This window comes from Carassius gibelio, chromosome A19, assembly GCF_023724105.1.
Source record: "Carassius gibelio isolate Cgi1373 ecotype wild population from Czech Republic chromosome A19, carGib1.2-hapl.c, whole genome shotgun sequence".
Lineage (NCBI taxonomy): Eukaryota > Metazoa > Chordata > Actinopteri > Cypriniformes > Cyprinidae > Carassius > Carassius gibelio.
Window position 1 is genome coordinate 16,751,881 of NC_068389.1, and position 15,905 is coordinate 16,767,785.

The 15,905-nt window shown below is 37.5% G+C and overlaps 1 protein-coding gene across 4 annotated transcripts in view; it reads left to right on the top strand.

Moving 5' to 3' along the window:
* The window catches only part of LOC127935390 (cytoplasmic dynein 1 intermediate chain 1), a 53,852-nt gene that overhangs the window by 16,269 nt on the left and 21,678 nt on the right, over positions 1-15,905 (top strand). For 2 of the 4 annotated variants that reach the window (XM_052533206.1, XM_052533208.1), the window contains 4 exons: positions 9,681-9,773; positions 11,531-11,693; positions 12,362-12,461; positions 12,628-12,753. In XM_052533206.1, coding sequence (XP_052389166.1) covers positions 9,681-9,773; positions 11,531-11,693; positions 12,362-12,461; positions 12,628-12,753 — 482 coding nt within the window. The remainder of the gene's footprint in view (positions 1-9,680; positions 9,774-11,530; positions 11,694-12,361; positions 12,462-12,627; positions 12,754-15,905) is intronic. The other 2 variants (XM_052533207.1, XM_052533209.1) reach the window with 1 other exon arrangement.

Below are 15,905 nucleotides of genomic sequence, written 5' to 3' on the forward strand. Positions count from 1 at the left end.
GGGATACTGTTTCATCCCTCTGAACAGTTCAACTTTTTCCATGCAGCACACAAAAGTTGAAAGTCCCGTATTCCCCAGGAACTTCTAAGATCACTATAAAGTCAGGTGAGGCGGTGTACAGGACTGGGTGGTCGGAGGATAGCTGCTACAGAGGGTTTCTATTAAATATTTCAGGTCTGCATAAAAAAATTAAAAAATACATAATAATAAAAAAATTATATACATATATATTGTATTTATAAGAAAATAATGTTACATTTAATGCAGTTTTATGCAATAACTGATAAAAAAAAGGTAATATTTTGTGTGCTGATTGAATGAGTTGTTTTGGTTATGTACTGCAGGGGACATTAGGGGGCACTCTTAGCACATCATCCTCAGAGAAACTGCAGCAGCATTCAGACTTCTGCTGCTTTGAAAAGCCATGAATTGTGAACTTAAGTAAATTCCACGATATAGTTTATTAAATAATTGATTTCCGGTCTATTTCACGTGTATTATAAACGTTATTAATAAGCGCTTTGGAATAGTGCATTTTACTGCTGAAAGATCGCAATCAGTTTATTTTAACACCAAGGTTTTAGTCATAAATTCTATTATTTACATATTTCACTAAGCACTTAAATAAATCGTGAAATCAAAGAATTTTAGCCAATATGCCATCTCTCTTTGTGACTTGTTGAAAAGTGAGTTTTAGCTCATTGCCTGAGCTGAGTTGCTCATTTTGACAGGCAAGGGTTTGGAAAGTTTGAAGTCATGAGGTTTAATCATGCTCTGTGGCCAGTCTGTGCATGGCGTGGCATGATGACTCTTTTAAAGATGTGGTTCTGGGAGAAGGCCAGCTTCACTGGCACCACATTTGCGGGCCAGAGACCCGTTGCATAATGTAGGTTCATTACTAGACCAGAGCCTTGGTAGGACAGGAATATAGGATCTGGAACAGTAGACGCTCAGTGAAAGGAGGAACTAATCATTTTCATTAGAGTTTGTGATTAATGTCAGTCTGAGATGCTGTAAGGGATTCATTTCATGTCACATATAGAATTCAAGGATCGAGGATTTTTTTTTACAAACTAAAAAGCATTGTTGCAGAGCCTAATTAGTTTGACTTGTAAGACTTAGAGGTTGAATAAAAGAAATGTAAACTATTCAAAAGATTTATTGTTATGTTAAAAAATACAGAATTAGGCAAACAGCTGTAACCAGACTAGGTCATTCAGTTTGGTCAGATGGATAAGGGAACCCTGTCTGTGTCCGTCTTAAATAGCATTTAGTTTCTTTCTTTCTCATTGTTGAAATTTGTGGTTTGAATTTTTATTTTTTTTACAATGACCTAAGTGTCATGTTCTGTTCTGATTAGTAAGTAGAGTGTATTTCATAGCCGTTTACTACTTCTCGATTTGAATCGTACACTAGTTGAAATAAATGTTTATATAGTTGAATCTAAAATTAACTATGTGCAATAGTACTGTATGTATGTTATTTTACTATCAAAAGACTTCCAACAAGTCAAGTAAATTTTCCAAAAAATGAAGTAAAAATAATTTCAATCGAAATAATGTTATGTAGGTATCTTGAAGTGATTTTGTCCAATAAAATATAAAAATGGAGTAACTGTTTAAATACGACGAAAGTTAAATCTAAAATATGTAATGTAGTATGAATTTTAATATTGTTTGACTGCCAATAAATTAGGTAAAATGTTTGTTTTTAATAGAAATAATGTTTTTTAAATTACTAATACTAATAATAATTCAATAATAATTTAAATTATTTACACATTAACATATTAATTTGCATTGAGATGCTGTTACATTTACTTTCTTTTGATGTCAAAATGAATTAGATATTAGAGGGGATTTTACAATTATATAAAAAGGACCAAATGCCATATGGTATTCAAATTGGACTCTATTAAATGGTAATACATAAAGTAAAATGTGAATCGTTTCAATAGATAGCGTGTTTTTTTAAATTACTCTTGAAATTACATTTAGAACAGATTAGATTTACAAACAATAACAAAAGTTCCATTATAATAGTTGGACTTATTATACAATAGTGAAATACAATCTCAGTAACTGTAAGCAATGTAAGGATGTGGGAACTTCCCCGACACATTATTTTAAATATGCAGTCCAATCGGACAAGACTTGGAAATCTCAAATCTAAAACATTTCCTGTGCACGTTAGCAGCGCTTCAGAGAAGATATCGGTTCAAAGTGTTGGCTTTCTTTATCTCGCCCGACTTTGAACATTTCCAGACCCCAGAGTGCGGTCTCACTCTCTGAGGGGACGGCAGGTCTGTGATGCGTGGCCTTGAGCTTGAGATAGCGGTACACTAAAAAGGACTTTGTGATCAATCTCAGCCGTTTGTCATGATGATGTCATAAAGATGACAAACGAGAATGATGAGGAAGGCCAACAAAAGGCTGTTCCTAAATGTGAAGTTGCTTTTCAAGTAAGGAGTCAAAGCATTATTTGCCACAGCAGCAAACTTTGAAGAGCCTCAGAATGGGCTTCAGAAGAGGAGAAGAAGGATAAGGGTTGCTATGATTTATGTGTACGGTTTGATGAGCTGCATTCAGTGCATTTTAGCATTTTCTCTACCATTTGTCATTGAGCTGTTGAGACATTCATCTATTTTTCTCTGATGTTTTAGTCTTTAGATTATATTATATTAGATATTTAGATTATATTCGAAGTTATTGTTTTGTTTTTATTTTTTTTATGCATAGCACATGTACAGAACCAATGAAATACAACAACTTACTTGCAGTCGAATTAGTAATTTAGCACATAAATAAATTATAATAAAGTGTAAATGAGGTCAAATTTATAGCGTAGTGTGGTCACAATAAAGCATGTTTTAGTAGAGAATGTTCAGAATCATAAAACAATGCAATGAAATGTTTATGGAAAAAATATACAAGCAATATTAATTTGATGTTATTTATGTATATATAGAGAGAGAGGTGTAAATAAATAATTAAATATTGAATTATTTTTTTTTAATAATATTTACACTCATTTTGTAGAATTTATATTTTATTACTTTATAATTATATATACTGTATATATATATATATATATGTTTGTGTGTGTGTGTGTGTGTGTGTGTGTGTGTGTGTGTGTGTGTGTGTGTGTGTGTGTGTGTGTGTGTTTGTGTGTCTTTCAATCGCTGGGTTATATTTGGAGCAATAACCAAAAATACATTGTATGGGTCAAAATTATTACCAAAAATCATTAGTATATTAAGTAAAGATCGTGTTCCATGAAGATATTTTGTAAATTTCCTACTTTAAATATATACAAACTTAATTTTTGATAAGTGATTTGCATTGATAAGAACTTTATTTTTACAACTTTAAAGGCAATTTTCTCAATATTTAGTTTTCTTTGTACCCTCAGATTCCAGATTTTCAAATAGTTTTTATCTCGGCCAAATAGTGTCCTATTATCCTAACAAACCATACATCAATGCAAGCCTTATTTATTCAGCTTTCAGATAATGTATACATCTCAATTTTGAAAAAAAAAAGACCCTTATGACTTGTTTTGTGGTGCAAGGTCACATATATACAGTATATTTATAAGTATATATATATATATATATATATATATATATATATATATATATATATATATATATATATATATATATATATATATATATATATGTATAAAGAGTACCCTAGGATAAGAGTTGTTATGACTTTACTTTTGCAGTTTATTTGGTCTGTAAATAATCACATTTTTTTCTTTCTGAATTGTAGCTGAAGGTGTTGAAGCAGTATTGCTGGTTTGTCGCCCATCCGTGTGGTTTGTAGTTATGAAATGCAAACAGTGTATCCACAGCCCTGGGCTTTCACACAGCTGCAGGAGGCCGTGAAGAGTGTCAGCTCAAGGACCTGACTCCACTCTGGCCTGTGCTCTGTGTGTTTGATGAGCAAGTAGCCAGGAGCACAAGTACTCTCTCCACAGCTTTTTTCCCCATCTGATTAAACAAGACAGTCTGGCTCTCTCTGTGTGTGTCTGAGTGAGAGAGACGGGAAAAGGAAAGAGAAGAGCTTTTGTTGGGTGGATGGGTCACAGATTGCAGACTGCAGCGTGTGCAGAATCTATCATCATGGGATTGTTTTCCTGTTGCTATTTTAATATTTACATTTTTATATTGATTTTGTTACATTTAGGTTTATGCATGTCACAGACAATGCATTCAGCATATTTTTTATCGGTTTTGTATTTTACTGAGGGATTGAACCCAGGGTCTTTGTATTGCTAGAAGCAGGCATAATTAGTTACAAAATGATGAAGTGTTTACTTTTGTGAGGATTATACTATTTTCTTCTGAATCAGCTTAATACAGTATGCAGAGACAGCGAGCCACTTGCAGGATGATTTGAATAACATGTTTGGCTGTCAGGCAACTTGAATCCAATCAATGAGATTTCTGTTTCCCGCTTTATTTCTAATGGAAAGAAATTTCAGAAAAGATGGGGTTTTTTTACATTCTAAGTATGTTTGCCAGTTTTAGATGGGGTTTTGGAGCTGATAAGTGCAAATTGTCAGGCAAGGAGATCAGATGTCCCAACTTAAACCCTCTAATTTCCCACTGCTAATTCACATGTACTGCTGTTTTTTTTTCTTCAAGCAAGTTTATGCAAGGTTGTAGTACACCTATGGAAGGGATTTAGAGCCTCACTGCCTCATTCTCATTTGTGTCATATTCAATCTGCCCTGTCTGAGGTCCATTAATGTGTAAGGATGTGACTCGAAGGACGTTTTTCTGGCTGATGTGCCATTCAGGAGTGCAGTAGATTGATAGTGTTTGTCTCGTGCTCAGTTTTTCTTGCCAGTTCCACATTACAGGCCTCTTTCATGTTCCTGTTGCCGCCTCCTCAGTGCTCTTCCTCTGTTGTGGTCTGCAGGCTGCTTGACACCCAACTTCTGTATGTACTTCATCTTAAAAAAGCCACACACATGTATGCAGGCCTGAAAGTGTGTCTTATATGCTTGAGTGTCAGTGTGTCAATATGGTGGGCAGTAGGGGTGTCCTCCCTATGTGTCTCATGCCCCATATGGAAATACCCTCGGCCCTTCAGTTCAATTTCTCTCTGTGTTTCAGAGGCCCTGAGGAAAACAAACACCCTCCGCCCCCTCACTGACAGAAAAAATCCCCACTTGTCAGATGAGGGGATTTTTTTGATTGTCTAATCAGCTCCATATCCCAATCCAGAGGCCTGGAGCAGTGCAGCTTTGTCCAATAAAATGCTGGATGAAAGACTGAGTTGCATCCTCCTTCCGTTTAATCGATGGGATCTCATCTCGCTTTTGGCAGCATTTTTTCCACCACCATAATCTTTTATATGTGTCTGTTGTAAAGATGCTCAGAACTCTTCTGTGTGGTGATTATTTCAATAATAAAATTATTTTTTTATTGTAGCTTGTTATATTTTAAGGTTTGTTAACATGTTAACTTAATTCACATGAAATATATTTTAGCATATTTAATCTGTTTTTATATTACTTTATAAAATTAATAATGATTTTTTTATTATTTCACAATATGTAATTTTAGAAACGTATTTAAAGTGCTACAGAAATGTATTTGAATTGAATTGAAAACATTTATCTTCTAGGACAGTAGTTCTCTGGGGCCCACTAGGAGGACTTAGCAAACTTCCAAGGGGTTTTATTTAAAATGTTTAAAATGTCAAATGTAATTAAATAATTTTTGGTTCTTCAATGAATATAATTAACTTACAAATCACTGGAACTTCAAATGGGACTGGCTTCTATGGTCAGATGAAACTAAAAAATGAGCTGTTCAGCAGCAAACACTCAAGATGGGTTTGGTGAACATAGAGATAAAAAAGTACCCCATGTGTACAATGAAATATACTGCTGTATTTCTGCTATATTTCTGCTGGAGGTCCTGGACAACTTGTTTAGATGCATGGCATCTTTGATTCTATCAAATACCGACAGATAAAAAATCAAAAAGTGACTGACTCTGTTAGAAATCTTGTAATGGACCATGTTTGGATCATCCAACCGTACAATAATCCAAATGGAGGTTTAAAAAAATATTTCATAATGATATTTCCCCCCATTTTAAATTCTTATTATCCAATACAAGGTTAGATTTTTGTGAATTTTGTTAAATAAAAGATCAAAAGGATTAAAAATGGGCATGACTGTATATAAATAAATAAATATATATATTAATTTTATATATATATATATATATATATATATATATATATATATATATATATATATATATATATATATATATATATATATATATATATATATATAGTTCCGTTAATATAGTTTTTAAGGGGCCTTAAGAACTGCTGGTTTAGTAAGATTACTGATCTCAAGTAAACCATTTTACAATGCTTTAACATCATAAAAACAGTATGGAAGTGTGAGTATGACAAGTGCACTGTAATTCTCCTTCAGCACTGATGTTTCCATGACCACGTCCATCTGTGAACCATTTGTGTCTGGTATATCGCGTGCAGTGTCTTTAGAGCGGGAAGTGCTAAGATCCTCCTTACCACATTCAGAGGCATTCGCTCTTGCACCCTCTATAACGAATCAAATGTTGCCACCACTACTCTATTATGTGATAACCAGAACTAATCTTTCACATACCCTGCACCCAGCCATTGCACAAATAGCAATTTCTGTTGCTTAATTAAGCAGTTAATTAGCTCGGGTGTCATAAGTCCTACACCTTGAGAAAAGCTTGTGGTTTAAGGATGTAAGTCCCATTTTGCTGCTGCTGCTGTGTTGGTCATTACGACTAGCAGCTTGACAAGCGGAGGATTGGAATTGCTTGAGCAGCTTGAGGAAACAGAGAAAAGATTGAAGGCAGGTAAGATGGGGGGGGGGGGCTGTCAATAGCTTGCAAGGCAGGTCCACAGTTTCATCAACCTGGCGACGAGTGGGGTGAATGGTTCATAATGTTCCTTCCCACTGAGTGAACCCGTATTAAGCACCAGGGGAGAGTATGTTAACCTTGTCTCGTTTATCCATCTCTTCTTCACTTTCAAGACTTCTAACCGTTTCCTTGATGACATGTTGGTTGCTGTCACCTCATGGGAAGCGCAAATAAACATTCTGACTGGGATAGGACATCAGATGCATTATGAATGGATTGAAGGGCATAGTTTAATTTACAAATTGGCTTGTAAGTTCCCCCACCGTGCTGATGTTTTTCAGAGCGATAAGGGGTGTCACGAAAACATGCTTTGGCCAAAAAGCCACAGCGATCTGCGGATATATTGCAAACCTCTTGAATGTGTTTGCGAACCTTTTGACCACAGCCATGAATCAGGGTTGTTGTTGCTTTATCCCCCATCTGTGTGGTCAACGAGGCTTCATGCGAATGACTTTCCTCTAGATCATCTGGTCATATTAGGTCACATCCTCCTCCAGACTTGAACATCCCGATCCAAAACCTTCTGACATAGTGTGTCTAGCATGTGGGTCTTCTGGTATGCAAGAGGTGTCCCGTTCTCTGCCTGTGCTATTTCAGGCCCTAGAGAAAAGGAACAAACTGAAAACGAATGGCAGGTCTCTTTCTTCATCTTGGGGTAGGCCAGAGCAGTCCATGGTAGTGTGGTCGGCCAGGGCTGGCTGGCTGCCTGTCTGGGTCTAAGGACTCCTCTATTCCCCGCTGGTCTCTGGCTCAGAAGCGCAGTCGTATTCAGCAGCTAAACCACACTTGCTCCGGGCCAGACTCAGCTCACATCAGTGATCCACATTCAGCCTCTGGGGAATCAATTGTCTCTGTGCTTATGCTCATATGCCATGGATTTCTCAAACTCAAAGTGTGTACTGTAATAACACAAAACATTAATTATTATGAATTCAACATAGAGTATATTCTATCCACATTTGATTAAAATCAAAAAAGTATTTGTATTTAAAGAGTGAATAAATGAACTTGGCTTGAAGAAGGGAAGTAAACTTTTCTTTGTTTCAGAAATTAGCTCTGCGTTAAGTCAAGACTTTAAAAGAAGTTACTGACCAATTAGCAATTCTTGTTATACACCATTTCTTTTTTACAATGTAACTCTATCGACAGTCTTTCTGTTTGGATCGTTTTAAAGGCAAGTTTACAAAAAAAGTATCCAATAATGTTGCAGAGTCAGTTATAAAAAAAATTTTAGTTAGCAACAGTAACTAAGGCAGACCTTATTGGAACATTGGACCTTATTAAATACGGTTTGTAACATTCATTCATTTTATTTTAATGTCATTTATTCTTGTGATGCAAAGTTGAATTTTCAGCAGCCATTACTCCAGTCTTCAGTGTCACATGATCCTTCAGAAATTATTCTAATATGTAATTTGTTGCTCAAGAAACATTTGTTATTTTTATCGATGTTTAAAATAGTTGTGCTGCCTAATGTATTTGTGGATGTATGTTTTTCAGGATTCTTTGATAAATAGAAAGTTAAAAATGAAAGAATTTATTTGAAATCGCAAATATTCTGTATTTTAAAAGTCTTTACTGTCAAGATCTTATTGACCCCAAACTTTTGAATGGTACTGTACAGCAGTGGTTTTCACTATGGGAAAAAAAATAGATTTTTCTTTCCAGAACCCTATTTTTAAGCCCTATTGGATAGAGATAAATATAGGGAAAAACATTATTGTTTGAGATTAAACCCAAGTAAAGGCAGTAAATCTGTCATACTATAGCTTAATTCACAACAATGTGAGCAACTGCATTTTGCAAAGCTTAAATCATTGTTAAGCGTGCCTCCAGGGCCTTGCCTCCTCCTTGACTGGTGTGAACACAAATACACTGGTGTTAAGAGAGTGAGCCGCAACACGTCTGGCATGATGGGATCACTTCCTTCTGCAGACTGGGCACCCACTGTCAGCCCGACCCCGGGTAATTAACCTCTGCCACCGGGGTTCAGCAAGAAAACAATCCCACAGAGCTCTGTGTGTATGCTAGCGTGTCGGTGTGTGTGCCCCGTCTACAGGTGCCTGTGAGGGTGTTAAGCGTCATCCTTCTCGCCATCTGCAGACATGGGACAGGGTAATGGAGAGGGCTAGGAACACATGCCCAGTGCTTCGGATGGCGTAGCAGGTGGCTGAAAGCGGATAGTGCAAGACTGGGTCTTTGACTGAGGTGACTAGGTTAATTAAGGGGTGAGTCGTCAGGTCCTGGGGGGCCCCGGGGCAGGCGTTTGGGGGGGTTGATCGAGTGCAGAAAGAGGCCACGCCACTCACCCCCTTCCGCTTCCTGTGGGGTATCTGTGCCTCTCTTCATGAGCGGACCTCTGGATTCATAAACTTACACAAACGCATGCACACGTGTAGCACATATGTTCTTCGGGTCCTAAAGGAAGTGTCTTTTAACTGAGTGTGTTGTTTCTCTAGAGCTCACGGTTGTGAAAATGCAGCTGTGCCAATCCACAATGAACCGAAGAAACAACATGCCGTGTTGATCCAAAACAAGCATTGAGTTTGAGCAGCTGATTAGTAAAGAGTCTGATTGTGAAATGAGTCAGTATGTCAGGTACAGAAGATCTGTAAGCTATTATTATGGAAGAGTCTGGGGCTCAGGGTGGGTCACAGGGAGCCAGTGAAATTTGGCAGGTGTCATAGAACAGAAACTCAATGTGACCTTTTGGGTGTCCTTTCAGAAGATGAAGAGGAGGAAGAAGAGGTCACAGAACCGAAAGCTGGCCCAGAAAATGACCTGCAGGAGGAGGAAGAAAGCAAGGACACAAAAGAAGGTAAGAGTGGGTGTGAGTGTGTTTACTTAGTTCACTTAGCTGAATATTATATTATATTATATTATATTATATTATATTCTCAGAAAGCACTGTATTTATACTTTAATGCTACAACATGGCACAGCTAGAGCTATATATTACATTATTTAAAAAATATACTAAATCAGGTCTTTTTTATTATAGTTTTAAACTTAATCTAAATCTAATCTGTATTTAAATCATTTTAAATAATAAAATCGATTAAAGTCTATGTTATATCCTAATTCAGATGGCAAATGTGCGCGTGTGAAGGTGTTCCAAAGGTTGCACTCTGTTAAAAAAGCATGTTTCCAACACAAACGGCCTACACCTGGCACAGATTTAGCACATTTGACTTCTGTATGTTGGATGTTACACGGAACCACATCTGCTCATTTCGGGCTCAGCAAGAGAGACGTCTCTTTACAGTAAAGCCTGAGGTTCAGACGCGTGTTCTGCACACATGTTCCATAGGTGCCAATAGAAACCATATCAGGTCTGTAGATAAATTACCCTCACTGACTAAAATTCAATGAGGCTGTTCCACAAGGGCAATTCCTTCTGTGTTGGCATAGCTGGGATTTTATTGTCGCCTTCTTTTTGATGTTTCAAAGGGAAATGCATCCTGTTAGTGGTTAATAAGCCATGGGTGGAGTGACATGACAGTGAGGGGTTTATTAACTTGACGTAGTGTCTCTAATAATTTACCATGTGATTTACAGCTTGTTATGCAAGTCATGCGACGTAAAACCTTCAGCCAGTGAAGTAATGTGTGTACCTTATAATTACAGTAGAGTACGATGATGCAAACATTTCCACTACTGTCCAAATCACGTTTTTCTTACCTGTCCTGCTTCAGTAGTTTGTGTTTGGGCCTCCCACATGTCAAAATTCCCAAAGTCACCAAACAGGATCAGCGGAGCGTTGAGTGGCCACTCGCGTGTGACCCCTGCAGCCGTATCAGATGGCATTCTTGCTGGGGGGGCGGCTGGGCTTATCGGGCGAGGCATTCTGGGTCAGGCCTGATCGAACTTTAATGTCACTAGACCCCAGCAAGTGGACTTCAAAGCGAGCGGAGAGTGCATTCTTTGTGTAAGTGTACAGGGTAAATAACTAGAGAGAGGCCGGACAGAGGCAGACTGTGAAAGCACACGAGGGCTTTGACTCCACGCTGACTTTGATCAGGCTTTTGTCTTCCTTATGAGTCATCAAAAAAGCCACGCAAATCAAGTGGGCTCAGATCAAAGGGACGGGCCCCTAATAGTCCGGGAGAAAATGGAGAAATGCAATAACATCAAAAAAGGACGAGAAAAACTGGGGGTGTTCTCATTATGGAAAGAAGAACTAAGAGCAGTGTGTTCGCTAATGTACAGTATTTGCGCATTCATTTATTATTTGTTTGTCGTTTTCATGCCCGTATCTCCGGTCTAATTGGCTTAACTACCTCCAAGGCTTGTTGGGAGTCAGGAATAAGAATGTGGGCGAGTTTGTTTGGGTATAGTTTGTACAGTTCCTGCTCATCGTTATGCCGTACAGCCATGATTTTGTCTGTGGTTAAATCCGTTTGTTAGTGTTATTGTATGTAAGTGGTATGTATAAACACGTGGCCCATTTTTGCGGCCATGGCATGTGCTTTTGTGTGTTTTTACATTAAAACGTATGGCCTGTTGTTTATTTATTTACCGGGCAGCTGTGTTTACGTCTTCATTGTGTTGTGTTTTGTCTTGTGTGTGGATCAGGCCACCCGCGGGAGCTGACGGAGGAAGAGAAACAGCAGGTTTTGCACTCGGAGGAGTTCCTCATCTTCTTTGACCGCGGTATCCGTGTGATGGAAAGAGCGTTAGCTGAGGACTCCAACATCTTCTTTGACTACAGCGGACGAGACCTGGAGGAAAAAGAGGGGTAAGAAAGTGATGTGTAACACAGATGTGGCTTTATATAGAAAGATGGTTTCTGAGTTAAATATGAAGTATTTTATGCATTTTAAATATTTAATGATTAATTCCTATATATTAAAAACTTTCTTTAACAACAGTCGAAAATGATAAATGGTTGCATTAATAATGGTTATATTATTACAAACTTGACTGCAGTGAAATTAAAATTTATGTAAGAAATTGTACCACTTTGACATTAAAATGGAAATTAATCTACATAAATTGCAACCCGAAACACAGAATATAGTTACACAATATAAACAGCTTTAATTTTCTGGATTTCATTTTAATTAAATTTTAATTTAATTTATTTAATTTAATTTTTTTCTGGATGGTCAATTTTATATTTATAATATTTTTCTCAAGCAATGGATGTAGGTTGCTCCAGTGTTATGATCTGTCATAAAATGAATGATCACACAAATTATCATATCACTGTTGAAGTTATCACATTTTAAAATTTATAGTGTATTATCAACAAATTTTCTGCAGAACGTGATATAAATATAACAAAAATAGGAATGGTTGGTGTTAGTTTGTACTATGTTATAATCAGTCTAACATGAAACCCATTGAAGACTATAGCATGTCCTCAATGAGCTGAATTTGTTAATAAGAGTATCTCTCTCTCAGAGATCTGCAGGGTGGCTCCAGTCTCTCTCTCAATCGTCTGTTCTATGATGAGCACTGGTCAAAGCACAGGGTCATCACCTGTCTGGACTGGTCCCCTCAGGTAGACTGACCTCCCTCTCTGACCTCCTGCATATGTCAGCACCTGTTCATTAAAAAGGGAGAATCCTCCCATTCTTTGTCTCTGAGTCAGCTTTATCATGCTCTTCTCTGTTCTCTCACTCTCTCATCTTTCTCCTGCCTCCACTCTCTTCTCTTCATATTTCCAGTACCCTGAGCTCTTGGTGGCCTCCTACAACAACAATGAAGACGCTCCTCATGAGCCAGACGGTGTGGCTTTAGTGTGGAATATGAAATTCAAGAAGACCACACCAGAGTACATCTACCACTGCCAGGTGAAAACCCTTAACACAACACAAATTTACACACTTACCCTCCAAATATCGCGTCACACTGAATATTAAGGAAGTGAAAACTGCTACTGCGAGAAAATGTTAAAGAGATTCTGTGATCATTTACTCACCCACATGTCATTCCAAACCCATATGAGTTTTAACTCTGCAGAGTTCAGAAGAAGATAGTTGGAAGAATATTGGGAACCAAAGAGTTGCTGGTAGCCATTGACTTCCATAGTATTTTTTTCTCCATACTATGAAAGTCAATGGCTCCCGCAGCTGTTTAGTTACCAGCATTCTTCAAGATACCTTTTGTGTGTGTGTGTGTGTTTAACAGAAGAAAGAAACTCACACAGGTTTGGAAAAACTTGAATGTGGATAAATGATAAATAATTTTTGGATGAACTAACCCTTTAAGTAATTTGGGTTTAACTATTTATTTTAGAGATTTAACTTTTTGCTGAGTTAAAAATACATTTATCATTGGGTTTATTGTTACACACTGCATGCTATATTGCATACGATTTTAAAAACTGTAGGCAACATGTAGTACATACATGTATCCCATTCCAAATATACCTCTAGTATTCCAAGCACTTCTCAGTAAATTTATAATAAAATGACCTAATTGGAAAGCCATGATAATAAAGGAAGTGGTAGCTTCAATAAAAGGGAGATCTAATGGAGTGTACCACTTCAGATGACGACATGCATTTAAATGAGCTAAAGGTGATATTTAATTAAAGGTGCATGCTGGCCTTGGAGTACCGCAGCGGAACAGAACACCTTATTACGGTGTGTGTCCGCTTGGGTCAGGCCAAAAAAATCTTGAGGTTTGTGTGTTAAACATATCTGGTGTCGGTTTTGATGCTAATTATAAAAGACTCTTGGTTAAGAGTCTTTTCAGGGAGACGACCAAGTAAGCAAGTCTGGGAGGCGACAGCCTGGTGTGAAGGAGAGATATTAGAGAGACATATCTGTAATAAAAAGATGTGGCTTACCACTTCCTAATCCTACCAGCCGCATATGTTTGCCCACCCACATGGTCTGCTGGTGCATGTGCTGCTTTTCCAATGCCCAGCACCTCTCACATGCACACAGACAGAGGATGCACGTACACATGCTCGTTTACTCACACAGTAAAGCATGCATACTTACACCAGATATGTTTTAGACATGCCATATTGCACACGTTTACAAACAACAGAATTTTCTTATTTACATGACTTTTTTTAATTGCCATTTTAGTTCTTTCTTATTGATTTTATAATTGTAAAACTATATAATGTTGAGGATATCAATGTCTTACAGACTGCAAAATGTATGATTGTTTATTCTTAGACAAATTTGTGCTTCAGTTCTGGGAGGGGTCTATATGACAGGGCAAAAATGTTCTTGATAGGTAATTTTTGAATTTGGCTCTTTATATTACAAAGGAGGTAATATTCGCTTCTAAAGAGCTTAATTTTTTTTTTTTTTTTAAAGATCAGTTAAAAGATATGCTTAACCTTCAGGAAATATTGATTATGAAATATTGATTGAACCTCAGGAGGTCAACCTAAATATTAGTTGTTTATTTTCTGTTCATTTTGGATGAGGTTTACAATCTTGTTAACAGAATGTGGGAAATGTCTGAAGACTGAATAATGAAAAACATTATATAAACATCTATATTAACTACCCTGCAAATTTAGCCTAAATTCAGCTGATTCTGAGAAAGGGATAAAGGGCTAGTTTGGGACTAAATGCTTAATTTTCTTTCCTGATAAATGAAAATCATCAGTTTTTCTTTCAGTGAATTTCAATGTCAGCACTACAATTTGTTTGAAAAAGGAAGAAGATTATTATATGTTTGTCTTCCTGGGATGTTGTAGAAGGGTGCAAATTCTGTTATTTCTCGGGAGTGACAGTGTAACTGTAAATGTTTTGTAGCAGGAAGAAATCATGTGGTAACAGGGATGATGGTAACAGACATTTAATGTAACACTTGCTACATTTCATCCTAGGTCAATTTTATCTAGACAGTTTCTATATAATAGTTTTCACAACAAAGTAATGGGACACTAAAATAAACTGTATTTTATAGAAAGTGCCATGTGTTTTTGATTGTGTTGTCACACAGGAGCATAAATGAAGACTCCCTTTGACCTGCCTCACTCTGTCCTTTTCTTCTCTACAGCTCAGTGCTACAAAAAAAATGGATGTATAGAAATAAAACGTAAGATGAATAACATACAATGGCATTTCACAGCTCTCCTTCAGAGTGGCCTGAGGTTCATCCATCCTTTTTCCATCATGAGGAGAGAGATGGAGAGAGAAGCACAGGATCTCCAAACATTTGGCTGTTGGCTGAGGATGAAAGAGGTCGGGCCAATTTGCTGAGATATTGTTTTTCGCTCTGGGATCTGTTCTAAACGGCGGTGCTCCCCTCTCACTAAACAGGAATCTGATGGCTCTTAATGTGTGAGCATGTTCTGCCGAATCCCCCACACGCTCCTCTCCTCTATTCTTCACCCCTCCCTTTCTCTCTTTGTGGCTTCCCTCACTTTTGGCAGGCCATGTGGCAGAGTTCAGCAGTTTTGCAGTTGTTTTCCAGATTTACCCACAGTGGCCACTTTCATGTCCTGGATACTTCAGAAACCCTCCCTCCAGCACCGCTGTCTCCCACTTTTCCCTCAGTTTCTCTTTTTGCAGCTCCGTCTTTACCTCCTTTTGCCACATCTCTCTCTCCTTATACTTCCTCTCACACTCTAGCTATGTTCCAAATAACAGTGAGCTGACTCGCTGTCTACTTAGGCAGGTTCCTAGCCATCATGGAATTTCATAACTGAATGTACTGTGTGTAGCACTTATCATGGGAAACATGAATCATAGTTGATTTCAATTGAGTTTTCCATTAAAATTTCCATTTCCATTTTCTCTTTAAAATGCTCCCTACGTAGGCAGCTCACTAGATTTTGAAAAAGCTTCTGCTTATGTTTGCCTTTTCTTTAGTCTCTCCTTTTTTATTTCACATTCTCTCTGACTTCGGAAGGCCATTCGCTTTCAGACGGTTGTGGGATAGTTCTGAGATGGTTTGGGTTTGTTATGGGCTCTGTGGGGTGTGATCTTGGCTCTCTGCTGTTCTTTTGGGCCCATCATCACAGTGGAGC